The sequence below is a fragment of the Colletotrichum godetiae genome (assembly GCF_030913485.1).
Source record: "Colletotrichum godetiae strain CBS 193.32 chromosome Unknown BDP55scaffold_35, whole genome shotgun sequence".
In the NCBI taxonomy this organism is placed as follows: domain Eukaryota; kingdom Fungi; phylum Ascomycota; class Sordariomycetes; order Glomerellales; family Glomerellaceae; genus Colletotrichum; species Colletotrichum godetiae.
This window is the reverse complement of record NW_026851283.1, coordinates 39,088-51,707: the sequence shown is the minus strand read 5'-3', so window position 1 is coordinate 51,707 and position 12,620 is coordinate 39,088. Positions and strand designations below refer to the sequence as shown.

Below are 12,620 nucleotides of genomic sequence, written 5' to 3'. Positions count from 1 at the left end.
GGACTGTGGTGGTTGTTGGTCTCGGTACTAACAAGGGGGGGGGGGGGGGGGGGGTAAAACTTTACCGCCAGAAAACTAAAGGCTTTGACGTTGACACCCCATGAACAAACAAGCAACAGTGACAGATTGAAAGGCGATCGTCATGGTAAAGTTGATGCGACCCCCATTACGTGCTGTTGCAGAGCATAGTCATTCACCATCATGGTAGATGTCATGTTCAGTTCGGACGATGAAGAACTTCAACGAGGCGGGCGCGAGGAAGTAATCCGGTCGTAAAAGGTGGGCCCAAAAACCATGTCTCCCGTCCGGCCGATCTCCCGCACCGGAGCAAAGTGGAGTTGAGAGAAATGGTGGATCTATCCGGCCCTACGGGCGGGGGGGCACGGGGGGTCTCAAACCTGCCCAAGTTGACGTGCTGAGTAAGGTAGCATCGCAGGTAGCGGGCAACCACGCAATCCACTCCCACCGACACCGACACCCCCGTGCCCCGATTAGCGACTGTGCGCGCCGCCAGCCCAACAAGGACGGAGAGAGGAGGCGTCCGGGTGCGGCGCCGTTCGAGGAATTTCTGACATGAACTTGACAGGTATGGTGGAATCTAAGGGCACTGACAATGGTCTGGCGGTGGGCCGTGAGCAGGATTGTTTTTTTTTCTCTCTTTCTTTTTGAGCTATCTCCCTCTCCCGTCCCTGAAGCTCTTCATCACGGAGGTCTCGGACCCGATCACGGACAGGAAGGGGGACGATGGAACGTGCCTCCACAGATTTTGACGATGCCGGGTGCCGAGAATCTAGAGATACGAAGATGGGAAGGATCGCCTAAAGCTTGGGCGTTTGACGCGGGCAAAACCCGTCGCAACCGTCTCCGGGCACTGGAGGGAATGAGCATGGTTATGGTAGCAGCATGAAGAAGTCGGATGCAAAAGGGGAAATACGGCGCATGATGATGGTCTGCGCGTTACAGTGACAGGACGAGGGGTTGTATCGCTGGACGACCGCGGCCAATTGGGAATACTAACTAACCCCTGGGAGAATGATTTTTGCTTCAGGTCTGTTGTCCATCCCCGAACGCAAACAAAGAATGCCATTATTGAACCGCGGTAGTTGGTTAGTCGAGTAAATAATGAGACACGCAGATTCCGTTTGCTCACCGTAGGTGTGTAGGTACGGGACAGGGAGGAATTGCGGCTGAGCACGGCCGGCGGCTTCGAGACGAAAGGGGCACTTTTTTTTTTTTTTGGTGGTACAAAGGACGGCCAGAGCATGAAACCCCAATGCGAATCTCTGTCGAAGGTTGAAACTAGCGGGCTGCGCCAGGCCTGCCCAGCCACCCTGCCATTCCAGGCCCCCCCCCCCCCCCCCCCCTCTTGCCCTTCTCTGGAAGGGCTCTCACTCGTCGGACCTTGACTTTGGCGGGTTGGCGAGTGGGTTGGTCCTTGACCTAGCATGGCTTAGGCTTAACCGCCCGGACGGGTGGTTAATGCATGCCTTGTTCAGTCGTCGCGGTGTTCATCGTTTGATCCCATTGTCACGTCTTGCGAGTAAGTAGGTAGACTGATGACGGAAACAATGGCAGCGAAGGATGTTCGAAAAGGGGGCTTGCCCAGGGCGTTGGATGTTGGATGGACGGTACCGGACGGCGGGCAAGCAAGGGAGGCTTCGTTAACGTACTTTGTAAATGTAACCGTAGGGGCTCCCAGGAATATCATCAGTAGTCAATCGAGGTTGCACCAACCCCGCAGACTTGATGAGCAGGAAGAAGAAAGTAGGTCGTGGGCCAATATTTTGCTCAATGCTATCCATAGAAAGGTGCCCAGTTATGCAGTGGTTGGCTGATGTTTTGCCAGCCTCCTACACCTCCGCACGCTTGGCTGCATGGTCCAACCAATTCACGGTGAGGAGGATGGCCATGGTCGGTGGGCTCCCGTCAGTCTCCGGTGGTTCACCGTCCCAGAGCTGCCGGACGGACGATTGCTGCAGATTCATCGGGCCCCTCGGCATGTTGTGCGTCTTGGATCCTTCCAACCTCCGCCCGCCCAGAGCACGTGCGTTGTCCGTACGAATAAAGGTGGCATCCGTTCCTGAAGGCTGAAGAGCCTGGAATAGAAGGTATGGATACCTGGAATGAATGCGTGAGCGACAGAGTTGCTGGACAGCCCACTTTTGCGGCGCAGGTACACGATAGTTGGCGGGTGGGGCCATAGGAAGGTCAGGTACCGAAGCCAACAACGCACGAGATGGCAAGATGGCAGAGATGATACGGATAGATGGGAGATGCTGGACGGGGGGTTATGGAGCTGGGACCCGTCAGTCAGCGTCATCCAGGTGTGAGAGACCCGTCAATGACTGGGAGCGGCGACTCCGCAGTACGAAGATGGTCCCCGCCACCTGTTAGCACATTGCTCGCTTTGCACACCGAAAACGGCAGCAAGACTCTAACATGACCCGGACGTTCCCCGTGTACCGTAGCCCCTGGCCTGCTTGTACCTTGTCCAGCTGCGTGTTGTGCCGTCGTCTCCCGTACGCATGCACCTCACCTCTTTTTCCACTGTCACTTCCCAGTCGCCCCGTCTTCCTCGTCCTACAGTCCCGGGCGGTGCCAGTTGCGAGTGACCTCTTCCCGGAGCGGGTACGGTAGTCCTGTTACTGTTAGTGTTAGTAACAGTACTCCGTAGATGCAGACATCTTGGCGTTCTTTCCTTCTCTTCTTCTTCTCTTCTTCTCTCTCATCACCCTCATCACTGTAGATACACCGCAAGCACTTGACAGTTTGATTGACGGGAATCGGCAACGCCCAAACCCTCGCTTGACTTGTTATTGCCTTTTAGACCTTGTTGTCCACGGTCCAGTATTGAACCTTCTTCCTCCTACTCAACCGTATTGAAGAATAAACAAACCTACCTTACCTTGACACCACCACCCCAACACACAACGAAGGATATACGTACGCATTATCCGTACTTGGTACCAAACCACCGGATTGCGTGTGCAGCCCTTTGCTCACACCTTGCTTTTATTTTTATTCTTTTTGTCCTCCTCATCCCCCCTCTTTTTTTCATCTCAACTCTGAATTCCTTCTCCCATTTGATCTCTCCCTACGCTGCCTCTAGGCTCCCGAAGGCATCGCTCAGATACCTGATCCACCCGGTCCATTCCCCCTACGTGATCAACCTATCTATCTGCCTTGTCCAAGTACCTTGCTTTTCAATAGTAAAGGTGCCTAGTTACGGTAGTCATCCATCGCCCTTGAGTAGCCTGGGCAAGCAAAGTACCCGACCGACGACTCCCTTTGCGCTGCTGCCGCCTTACGTGCTTACCTACATTAAATTACCTTTCCCCAAGGTGTCTGCGCCGCATGCCCAGCTGAGAGAGAGCCTGAGAGAGGAGTGAGGGGACCCGCCACAAACAAGAGCAGCCCATGCCCCATCCACCTGCGACTTGGGTCAGTCGGAGAACTGTGGCAACGCAACCACTCGCCCTGCTCGCTGCTCTACCACCGTCGTAGCAGTGCACAACCTAACCTACCCCCCGACCACCTCTAGGCTCTAGGTACCTCACCTTCAGTCCCAAGACGACGACAACGCTCGTCTGACCTTGCCGACCGACGCTACCGTACTGGCCTTACCTGCCCACAGCACTCCGTACGCCTGCCTACCCTCACCTTACGCTCACGCCTACGCTGCCCGCCGCGCCAACCCAACTTGTCCCAAACCAACAACCAACTCTTCGCATCTCATTCAATCCCAGCCAATCTCTCTCTCTCTCTCTCTCTCTCTCTTCGCACCGTCCGTCCGTCGACGACGACCTTCCTTTATTCTTTTGCCATTTCCACTTAACTATCTCCTCGCTTTCTTTCTTCTCATCGCCTGCTTCCCGAGTGTCGATTCGCCCGCGAATGCTGCTTTCGCGGCGGTGACGCCAGCCGTCCCTCTCGACCGACCGATCCCACCTCACCACCTCTCTTCTCACGAGTCAACCCCCCACGAACGACAACCGACCGATTGACCGGATCGCATCGATAAACGTCGTCGCCTGCCCACCATGGCACCGTCGGCCCCATCATCGGCCCTGAACGGCGTTGTCATCGGATTACTGTCCTCCTTTGGTTCCGCCGTCCTTATCGCTCTCATCTTCCTCGTCATCTACTTCTTCAGATACACGGCCAGCGGCCGCATCTTTCTCGATCGCATCGGACGACCGGGCGAATATGACGACGAGCAGGCTTTCGCCCGGGAGGAGGCTGAGGCCCTCGAGTCCATGGACGATATGCAGAGGACTGAGTACCTCAGGGCAAAAGGTAGGCTTCGTATTGCCCTTACCGCGATATCCGTACACGACTAACCAGACCCCGTTGTAGCATTCATCCAAGCGAACCCTCCCGAATCCGTCCAAACCGACATTTCTCTATCGCAATACCTCGCCATCCAAGAAAAGGGTGTTTCCGCCTGGGAGTTTGAACCCGAGCTGGAAATCGCAAATTGCTTCGTCGAAGGCCGCACCGAAATTGAGTTCTTCGACTCCGAATGCACCGTCATGAGCAATCTGCCCGTACCCAAGCAAAACGAGGTCTACTACTGGGAAGCCAAGATCTACGATAAGCCCGAAACTACGCTCCTCAGCATCGGCATGGCCACAAAGCCGTACCCGTTGTTCAGACTACCTGGTAGGGCATTCCAACCCCTCGCCGCAACCGCATGACGCTAACCATCCAGGCTTCCACAAACATTCCGTAGCATACCTGTCAGCAGGCCAGCGCCGTTGCAACCAGCCCTTTGCCGCAACTCCTTATGGACCTCAGTTCGTTCAAGGCGATGTCATTGGCGTTGGCTATCGTCCTCGGACGGGCACCATTTTCTTCACCCGCAATGGTAAGAAGCTGGAAGATGCCGTTCACGGTGTAAAGTCGCAAAACTTTTTCCCTGCCATCGGGGCCAACGGGCCTTGCATTGTTCATGTCAACTTTGGTCAGGCCGGCTTCGTCTTCATCGAGGCCAACGTAAAGAAATGGGGCCTCGCCCCGATGACGGGCAGCCTGGCACCGCCGCCACCGTATGGCTCTGAGCAGGGCGATATCCTACTAGAGGCTGGACGCAAGGACGCGTACACGAGCAGCAGCGGCGGACAGCAGCGGGGGCACTCCCAGACGCAGTCCTACTCTCAAGGTGGCTTGGGACCTCAGCATGGGCGGACGAGAAGCGGAAACTTCAGAGTACTTCCACCGAGGAGCCCCGGTCCCGTAAGAAGCCCGACTGACATCTCCCTGACGCACTTTGTGCCCGACGATGAGGGCGGCGAGCCAAGCAGCAGCATCAATCGCGGGCACGAAGGGCAAAGCGTCGTAGGGCTTGGGCTTCAAGACGCCTTGAACCCGCCACCCGAGTATACGAGTCCCGACCACTCGGAGGCCGGTAGCCGTCGGAACAGCACAGACAGCGAGAATACACCGTTGATCCGCGTTCTTAATCGGAGTCGAGGCGCCTCGGCAGCCGCTGCGGCCGGACCATCGCACCCCCCGATACCCAGTTACACCGATGCGGTGAGAGCCGGCGCCGGGCGGGAGGGGAACAGCACTCCGCGACCCAGCAATCGACGCGGTAACCGGTCGAGGTCACAGAGCGCGCAATGATGTTTGAAAACTGAAATCTTGCTGGGCAGGACGAAATGGTACCATACCCTCGAAGCATCACAAATAGCCTGGACACACGGAGTTGAGGACGGCGGAACAGGGCAAGCCGTCATAATGTGGAGTTTGGGGGACCTCGCAGTCAACGTCGAGAATCAGCCCCCGAACCCGGCGAATCTTGGAGTTTGGCATTTTGGAATAGACGGGATGCTGGTCTGGTTTTCCCAAGGGGGATAACGGGATGGGAAGGATTCTTTCACTTTTTCTTTTTCTGTTTTGTTACCGTGGTTGGTCCCGGCCGCGAGCGTCATGATACCTTTGGACCACACCCGCATCAAATCGACGCGCATATCTACTCTCTTTTTCAGGTTCAGATTTGAGTGTGGTGGTCTTAGCCTCCAGCCCGTATTTGTTCCCGCTCCGATTGTACGAAGAACCACCATCACCCCCAAAAAAGTAGGAGTCGCAAGGAGAGTCTTCCGCGTACCCGACAGTAGGGCCACGGAGAATATACATGTACACAGGCATATACTGCATCAATCATCCCAACGTTTGTGCTGTCCAGATGGCCTCGTCCGCCATGCCGTACGTTGGTGCACTAGTGACCGTAACGTGTGATGTAAAGAGATCTGACTACGCCACCGACAACGGAGTAAGATCGTCATTTTTGTGTAAGTGAGCCAAAACAAGATCAAGAGGTTCCCCCCGAGTCAAGGTCATTCGGGTGGGACCATTGTTCATGACGCAAGGGAAGCGGGAATTTAGACTTTGGGGTAAGTAAGGTGAGGTAGGTAATTATTCCCTGCTTGTGCATGTCAGCTTTGCACGTGCAATGGGCTCCTGCCAATGGGCATGCACCAAGCCAATAACCAAACACAGACTGGCGCTCGATTTTGATTCGTCGGAGGAAATAACCATTAAGAAAAAAAGCAATGTGGGCAGCTCAACATCGTGGATTTTATTGTGTGAAGGGACAAAAGGAAAGACAAAAGACATACAACACCAGGTATTCGCTGGTCGTCACCGACCCAACTACTGATCCGGCCCTCATTGGCTTATCTATGGGAGAGCGGACGGGATCCCGAGTTTTCCAATGGGTATGGTCGTATGTGATGGTCTGAGAGAAGGAAAGGGTAAATGTTGGCTCTCATGATGCGATGTGAAGGGTGAAGAGTTGAGGAATGGAGGCGGGGGGGTTTATGTATGGAGTGTCGTAAGTAGGTGAGGAGTTTGGTTCAGGCCTTTTTTGAATGTTTACGAGCTGGTTTGGGGTCTAGACGATGTGGACGAGGTGTTGATGGGATTTTCGAAGTGATGAAGGATAAAACCGGGAGGAAAGGATGATTCGGTTCTCAGATAAGTTCACTCCAGGAGCGCTTGGCAATCTAGTATGTGGCAACGGCAGGAAATTGTTTTTCTTCCTTTCTACGACCGGGCACTCTAGCTATTCCTCTATATCCCGCCTTTTCTCATCATGGGATAGCTGCCGTTTAGAAAAGCCGATACTGGTTGAGGCCGGATGGTATGTGAAGCCTCCCACCTACACCTCGGGAGTCAAAGAAATCACGTTTCAACTGGATTGCAGTCACATCAGATCTACACCTAATCGTATCTCTTTGGGGGAAACCAGACACTGAATAACAGCCCCGGAAACGCTTCTCGCACTCGCGCCCTCAAGACCTCGCCCAGCCCTCGAAACTCTCCTTGAAGCCCTCCCTCCACCGGCTCAGCGCCGGCCGCCTCAGAACAACATCCTGCGCGGCCCAAAGCATCCTCTTGGCGTCCATCTCCTCCGTCACCTCGTTATCGGGACAAATCACATAAAACTCGTCTTTTGCCATTTGCGCCTCGAGGTACTCCGCAACCTGCTCAGGAGTCCACGCTGCAGCGGGTTTCTCCCCTGCGCGCTCCTCTTCGCTGCGTCCGAGGCTCGTGAAGGTCCATCCGGGCACGAGGAGGAAGACGCCGGTGGATGAATCTCGGAGGTCGTAGGATAGATGCTCTGCGATGGTTTTGACGGCGGATTTGCTGGCGTTGTAGGCTGGGTTTCCGGGCGGGTTTGTGATGCCTTGTTTTGAGCCGGTGATTACGATGGCGGAGGGGGAGGTGGAAGACGAGACGGCAGGTGTAAAGGTTGCGAGGCCGTTGAGTACGCCAAAGAGGTTTATGTTAAAGATTGTGTGAAACGTGGAGGGGTCGTCCCAGCTAGAGGAGGGCTGTATCCCGGCGTTGAGGAAGAGGAAGTCGATGCGGCCTGAGGGAGTGTGTTAGGTATGGTTATCTAGGGTGAATTATGAAAACAAGGCCGGATGTCAAGACTTGAATTTACCCTTGAAATCACTGTCGACGCGTTTCTTGAGATGGGCCCAATCCTCGAGACTGCTGACGTCTGCTTTGGAGGTCAAGACGTCTTCGCCTAGGCTGCGTCGTGCCGAGGCTAGGAAGTCATCGTTGTTGTCGACGATGAGGACCTTCATCCCGTGGCCGAGGCATTTCTTGGCGACGGCGAGGCCGATGCCTGATGCTCCTCCGGTGATGAGGGCCGTTTTGGAGGCTGCGAAGACGAATGGCGACATGGCGGTGGCGGCGGTAGGTTTTAATCAAGGCATGGAATAACAGATATGTAGCTTGATTATGGCCAGCTCTCAAAGGCTTCGAGGTGGTTGAGACTTCCTTCTGTGCTGTTTGGATTTCTAGCGTTGTCCGGCGTATCTTTCAGTACATGAAGCTCTGGTGTATAGAGCTATTTTATCGAAAGGCCTGATTACCAATCTCCGCGGTAATCAAGAGGGGGTCGATTTACTCGCATGGCAAGTAAAAGCGTCTCGTGGTTTGTAATGGATCAGGATAAGGCCGGTCGGTTGATGAGCAAGATCCACTTTTGGAGGGAGTTTGACGTCGTTGCCAAGCCTGCGGGGAGACCCATCTTCGGATCTTCTCACACAGAGCTTGCTTTTGAGTTCGTTTTCAAAGTTGTTCGGTTCAATGTTCTTTCTTCAGGCCACGCGGGGGCTCTGCGAGGATGGATTGAAGCTGTCAGCTCGAGGAAGGCTTATCTTGACCGCCATAGTATCACTTGTCAGAGAGCATCATCGGAGCAAGGGACTGTGTGATTGATGAGAAAGTCCAAATGCCAGAGGACAACATGGCTTGTCTTTATTCGAGCATTTTTGTACATCGCGGACCACAGAGTTCCCTGGGCCGCATGTGCCGTCTGTTAGCTTGCCCGCGCATCTGCTCAACCGCGCGGAATCACATCGGCGCGGGCCGTCAGACCCTTACAGATCGGCAAGCGTGGATCACTCTTGTTGTAAGCCACTTCGTATACGGAGTAAGCAATACTCTGTATAAGCAAGCTGACAAGGTTACAAAACGGCGCAGTCGAATTCACGCATAAAGAGCCACCCTCCCTCCCTCCCCCACCCGGGACCAATCCACCCATCTACATCTTCTCCTTCTGCTGAGTCCCCTCCAATGCCGAACACCACGAGGCACGACGGCAGATATAGATCTCAGCAGCGGGCTTCAACCGATCCAGCGCGGAAGGATCATCCAACACACCGGCCTTGACGAACTTGAACGGGGAAGACACCCCGTCGGCCCAGAGCGTGACGCCGCAGGTTCCGCAAAAGTGGTTGACGACCTCGTTGCCGCTGTCAGATGCGCTGGCGTAATTTGCCGGCGTTCCCTTTTCGCATGTGAAGACGGCGGCTGGGACGAGGAGGCTTACGCCAAAGGCGCTGCCCGAGACTTTTCGGCAGTCGAGGCAGTGGCAGGCGGCCTGGGTTATGGATTAGTGAACGGTATCTGAGTAATACAAGAAGCGTGGTAGTCTTCGGGTTATGGACGGACTGTGATCACCGGGTCTCCTTTGAACGATATTCTGATGTTGCCACAGCGGCAGCTTCCGTGAGATGATGCCATGATCTTGGGATGGGCGTCAAGACGTAACTGTAACCAGAGACGGAGATGAGTATAGACCTAGCATGAGTCTATGAGAGTCTATAAAAAGTGCATTCATCAAGTTCATTCAAGCTCAGGCACGGGAATCGATGATCAGTCTCTCAAAGTCTACACGTATCGACGGGCGTGTTAGTGGAATCTCTTACCGAAAAGAGGCAGGGTATCCGCTGGGCCGCCGTCGCCGATGTGGGGCCAAAACTCACCAGTTGTCGTTCCCGGGCTCGGTGTCCGTGAGTCCATCCGAACGGTCAGCCGGTCGGTATTTTTGCTCATGTTTTCAAGCCCCCGTCGCGGATGGTTACGGACTACGGAGGGAGCAATCACCCGCTGAACGGCGACGATCCCGTCGTCGCTTGCGTTGAGCCGCGGGAACCAACGTCCTGAGCTGCTCCATGGCCCCCGTCTTACACCGCAAAAACGCTAGATATGGCGTAGGAGATTCTAAGAAAAACTCACTCGTCTCTCCGGTTCCCTCCATTCCCTCCAATGCAGATTCATGGCAGAGCCCAAGACGGTAAGGTTAGTTAGAATGCTTAGCGACTGCAACTTTCAGACTCCCGGGGATTAATTAGGGTTTCGCTTCCTCCCGCGCGCTTTGCCCAGAAACAGATCAAAGTTGCGGAGCGCCGCCTTGAGTCAACGTCTGCGAGGGACCAGTCAGCACGAGGTATTCTGTTTGCGAGTCCCAAGACTCTGTGCGAAAGGCCAGAACCTCCCACACAATTGCTGGTGGATCAGTTGAAACTTGTTGGCCAACGTTGGCTTAATCACTAGCAAGTCGAAGTCAGTGACACTAACCGTACAAGTCACTAATAGGCAAGACAGGGCATAATTGAAAACAGAAATGCCTCTATTGCTGCTACTCATACAACTTCTAGTCGCTCCAATCTATTTATCCAACTCCTGCTTCACGCTCAAATTGAAACGCTCTAATAAGCTAAAACAAAAGAAACCGTAGAACAAAAGAAAACGCACGCAGCATCCCAAACTACTTCTCGCTCGGGAAAGGGGTCAACCACTGGTATCTGCCGTTGAAAACCTCCTTTGCCGGTACAAAGTCCAATACCTTGGACTTCTGAATGGCGGGTGACAAGCTCAACGTGAAGAAAATCTTCTGCACGAACGAGAAAGCCATGACGTATCTCGCCATGATCCAATCCCACGTCGACGCCCAGGCCTGCGACCTTGTCAACCGCGCCGACGCATCCAAGTCCTTCTCTAGGAGAACGTGTCTCTCCTCGCGGTAGCTGTCAAAGAGCTTCTGCAAATCGGTGGGGGAGGGCGTGTTGTCGTTGACCACGACCTTCTGCAGCCTGTTGCAGACGGCGACGACGTCCTGAAGACCGTTGTTGAATCCCAGACCGGCGTTGGGGGTGAACTTGTGCACGGCGTCGCCGACAAGGACGATGCGGCCGCCCCAGCTCCAGTTCTTGCAGATGCCCTCCTCGAGACCGGCGCCGCCCGCGCTGTACCGCTCCTTGAAGACGTCCTTGACCGTGACGTTCTCCGCGACGGGCCAGTCGGCGAACCGCTCGGCGTACGCCTCGAGCTGCTCGGGCGTGAAGGAGATCCTCTCAGGGATCGGCGCCGTCAGCTTCTCGTAGAGGAAGATCCAACCGCGCTCCTTGCCGGTGAGGTACATGATGGATTTATCTTTGCTCTGCGTCTCGCACCCTTGTCCGGCGGCGGTGGGTCGCGGGAACGACGCCCACAGGCATTGGTACTGGATCTTGTACGGGTTGACGGGGTCCCACTCGCGCTTGGGGTCCTCTGCGAGGGCGAGCTTGCGCATCTGGCGTCTGGTGGCGGAATGGACGCCGTCGGCGCCGATGACCATGTTGCCGGAATACGTTGAGCCATCTTCGCAGGTCACCGTGACGCCCTTCTCGGTCGACTCGATGTTTGCGAGCTTCTTTCCGGTGAAGTAGCGCGCTCTTGCTGATTCGGGGAGGGTATCGTAGAGGACTTGGATCAGGTGGGCGCGGTGGAACGTGGTGAGGCCTCCGCCGTGACTGAAAGCAGCTGCTGTTAGTGAGAGATTCCATCTAAAGCATTGCAATAGACGACTGCTTACTTCTTGATCATGTAATCGCCAATCAGATTTTGCTTGAACTTATGGCCGTCAGAGGTGAAACCCGTGCCTGATGACAACAAGTTGCCAATTTCCATGAGATTTTCGAGGATTCCAAGTTGATGGAATACACGCAAGGAGCCAGGGCTGAGAACCAAGCTGGCACCGACATCGTCGACAATACTATCTCTTCTCTCGAGGACGACGAAGTCGATGCCAGCACGTTCCAGTACGTGCGCCGCTGTGATACCACTCGGTCCCCCGCCGACGACGATGACCTTGAAGGGTTGGTCAGTCATGTTTAAAAGAGGTGTTTCAATCAGAATATGTGAAAAGATGGCGTGCTTGAATGTCTGTGATCTCTGAATAACCGAACTCGTAAACTTCACTCGCATCATCGTTGGTATTTCAATGCAGTCCCTATGTAAGTGGCTCGATACCGAATTACCGGTTTTGGACATTATGATGGAGCAAGTTCCACCACCTGCAACGTCACCTATAATGTCGGTGTTGTCGCGCACTCCTAGACCCCTTTACTCCGTAGAGACTCTAGACTCTGCTCAGCTATTGTCAATGTTCGCTGGGGGGTGGGTTCTCTCCGATTGACGCACATAATAGGCACAAGTGCCATCAAGGCATTTGGACGGGATTCGGGGGCTCTGGGGACCCTTACGATTGCAGTCACGAAAAGTTCCGTTGACACATCCAGGATGGCATCAGTATCAATATGCATAATCTGGGGTAACTAGTCATTCAATTACCATTTTGATAGGGGCTGTTGAGGGAACAATCCAGGCCAAAGTTTCGGGAGCGTTTGTCAGATCGACGGGAAAGCTCCACAGACCTCGGTAAACCAAGTCCGCTTTGGGAAGTCGTTTCCACTGCTCGCCACCAAAACTTGTTCAAGACGGCACGGCGACTGTCCTCCACAGTGCTTTACGTCTACGGATGAACTTCATCTAAA

General features: G+C 54.6%; 6 protein-coding genes across 6 annotated transcripts; 2 read left to right on the top strand and 4 right to left on the bottom strand.

The window, feature by feature from the left end:
• The first annotated feature begins 561 nt into the window (after positions 1 to 561).
• BDP55DRAFT_671772 (uncharacterized protein) lies at positions 562 to 1,238 on the top strand. The gene is made up of 2 exons (XM_060575481.1): positions 562 to 871; positions 1,023 to 1,238. The coding sequence occupies exons 1-2, from the start codon at positions 614 to 616 to the stop codon at positions 1,101 to 1,103; spliced, it is 339 nt and encodes a 112-aa protein (XP_060426786.1). The 5' UTR covers positions 562 to 613; the 3' UTR covers positions 1,104 to 1,238.
• Positions 1,239 to 1,359: 121 nt separating this feature from the next.
• On the bottom strand, positions 1,360 to 2,444 carry BDP55DRAFT_671771 (uncharacterized protein). The gene has a single exon (XM_060575480.1). It carries the CDS (start codon positions 2,199 to 2,201, stop codon positions 1,851 to 1,853), a length of 351 nt encoding a protein of 116 aa, XP_060426785.1. The 5' UTR covers positions 2,202 to 2,444; the 3' UTR covers positions 1,360 to 1,850.
• A 1,596-nt stretch (positions 2,445 to 4,040) lies between these two features.
• Positions 4,041 to 5,625, top strand: BDP55DRAFT_557613 (ssh-4; the record flags this gene model as incomplete). The annotated part of the gene is made up of 3 exons (XM_060569714.1): positions 4,041 to 4,296; positions 4,357 to 4,662; positions 4,712 to 5,625. 3 exons carry the CDS (start codon positions 4,041 to 4,043, stop codon positions 5,623 to 5,625), a joined length of 1,476 nt encoding a protein of 491 aa, XP_060426784.1.
• Positions 5,626 to 7,295: 1,670 nt separating this feature from the next.
• BDP55DRAFT_695806 (uncharacterized protein) lies at positions 7,296 to 8,198 on the bottom strand (the record flags this gene model as incomplete). Its single annotated transcript, XM_060577510.1, has 2 exons — positions 7,296 to 7,876; positions 7,952 to 8,198. 2 exons carry the CDS (start codon positions 8,196 to 8,198, stop codon positions 7,296 to 7,298), a joined length of 828 nt encoding a protein of 275 aa, XP_060426783.1.
• An 866-nt stretch (positions 8,199 to 9,064) lies between these two features.
• On the bottom strand, positions 9,065 to 9,657 carry BDP55DRAFT_717737 (Mss4-like protein; the record flags this gene model as incomplete). The annotated part of the gene is made up of 2 exons (XM_060578381.1): positions 9,475 to 9,657; positions 9,065 to 9,403 (listed from the first exon to the last, which is right to left on the bottom strand). The coding sequence occupies exons 1-2, from the start codon at positions 9,544 to 9,546 to the stop codon at positions 9,065 to 9,067; spliced, it is 411 nt and encodes a 136-aa protein (XP_060426782.1). The 5' UTR covers positions 9,547 to 9,657.
• An 809-nt stretch (positions 9,658 to 10,466) lies between these two features.
• BDP55DRAFT_615143 (FAD binding domain-containing protein) lies at positions 10,467 to 11,955 on the bottom strand (the record flags this gene model as incomplete). The annotated part of the gene is made up of 2 exons (XM_060571253.1): positions 10,467 to 11,597; positions 11,660 to 11,955. 2 exons carry the CDS (start codon positions 11,953 to 11,955, stop codon positions 10,574 to 10,576), a joined length of 1,320 nt encoding a protein of 439 aa, XP_060426781.1. The 3' UTR covers positions 10,467 to 10,573.
• Between the last annotated feature and the right edge of the window lie 665 nt (positions 11,956 to 12,620).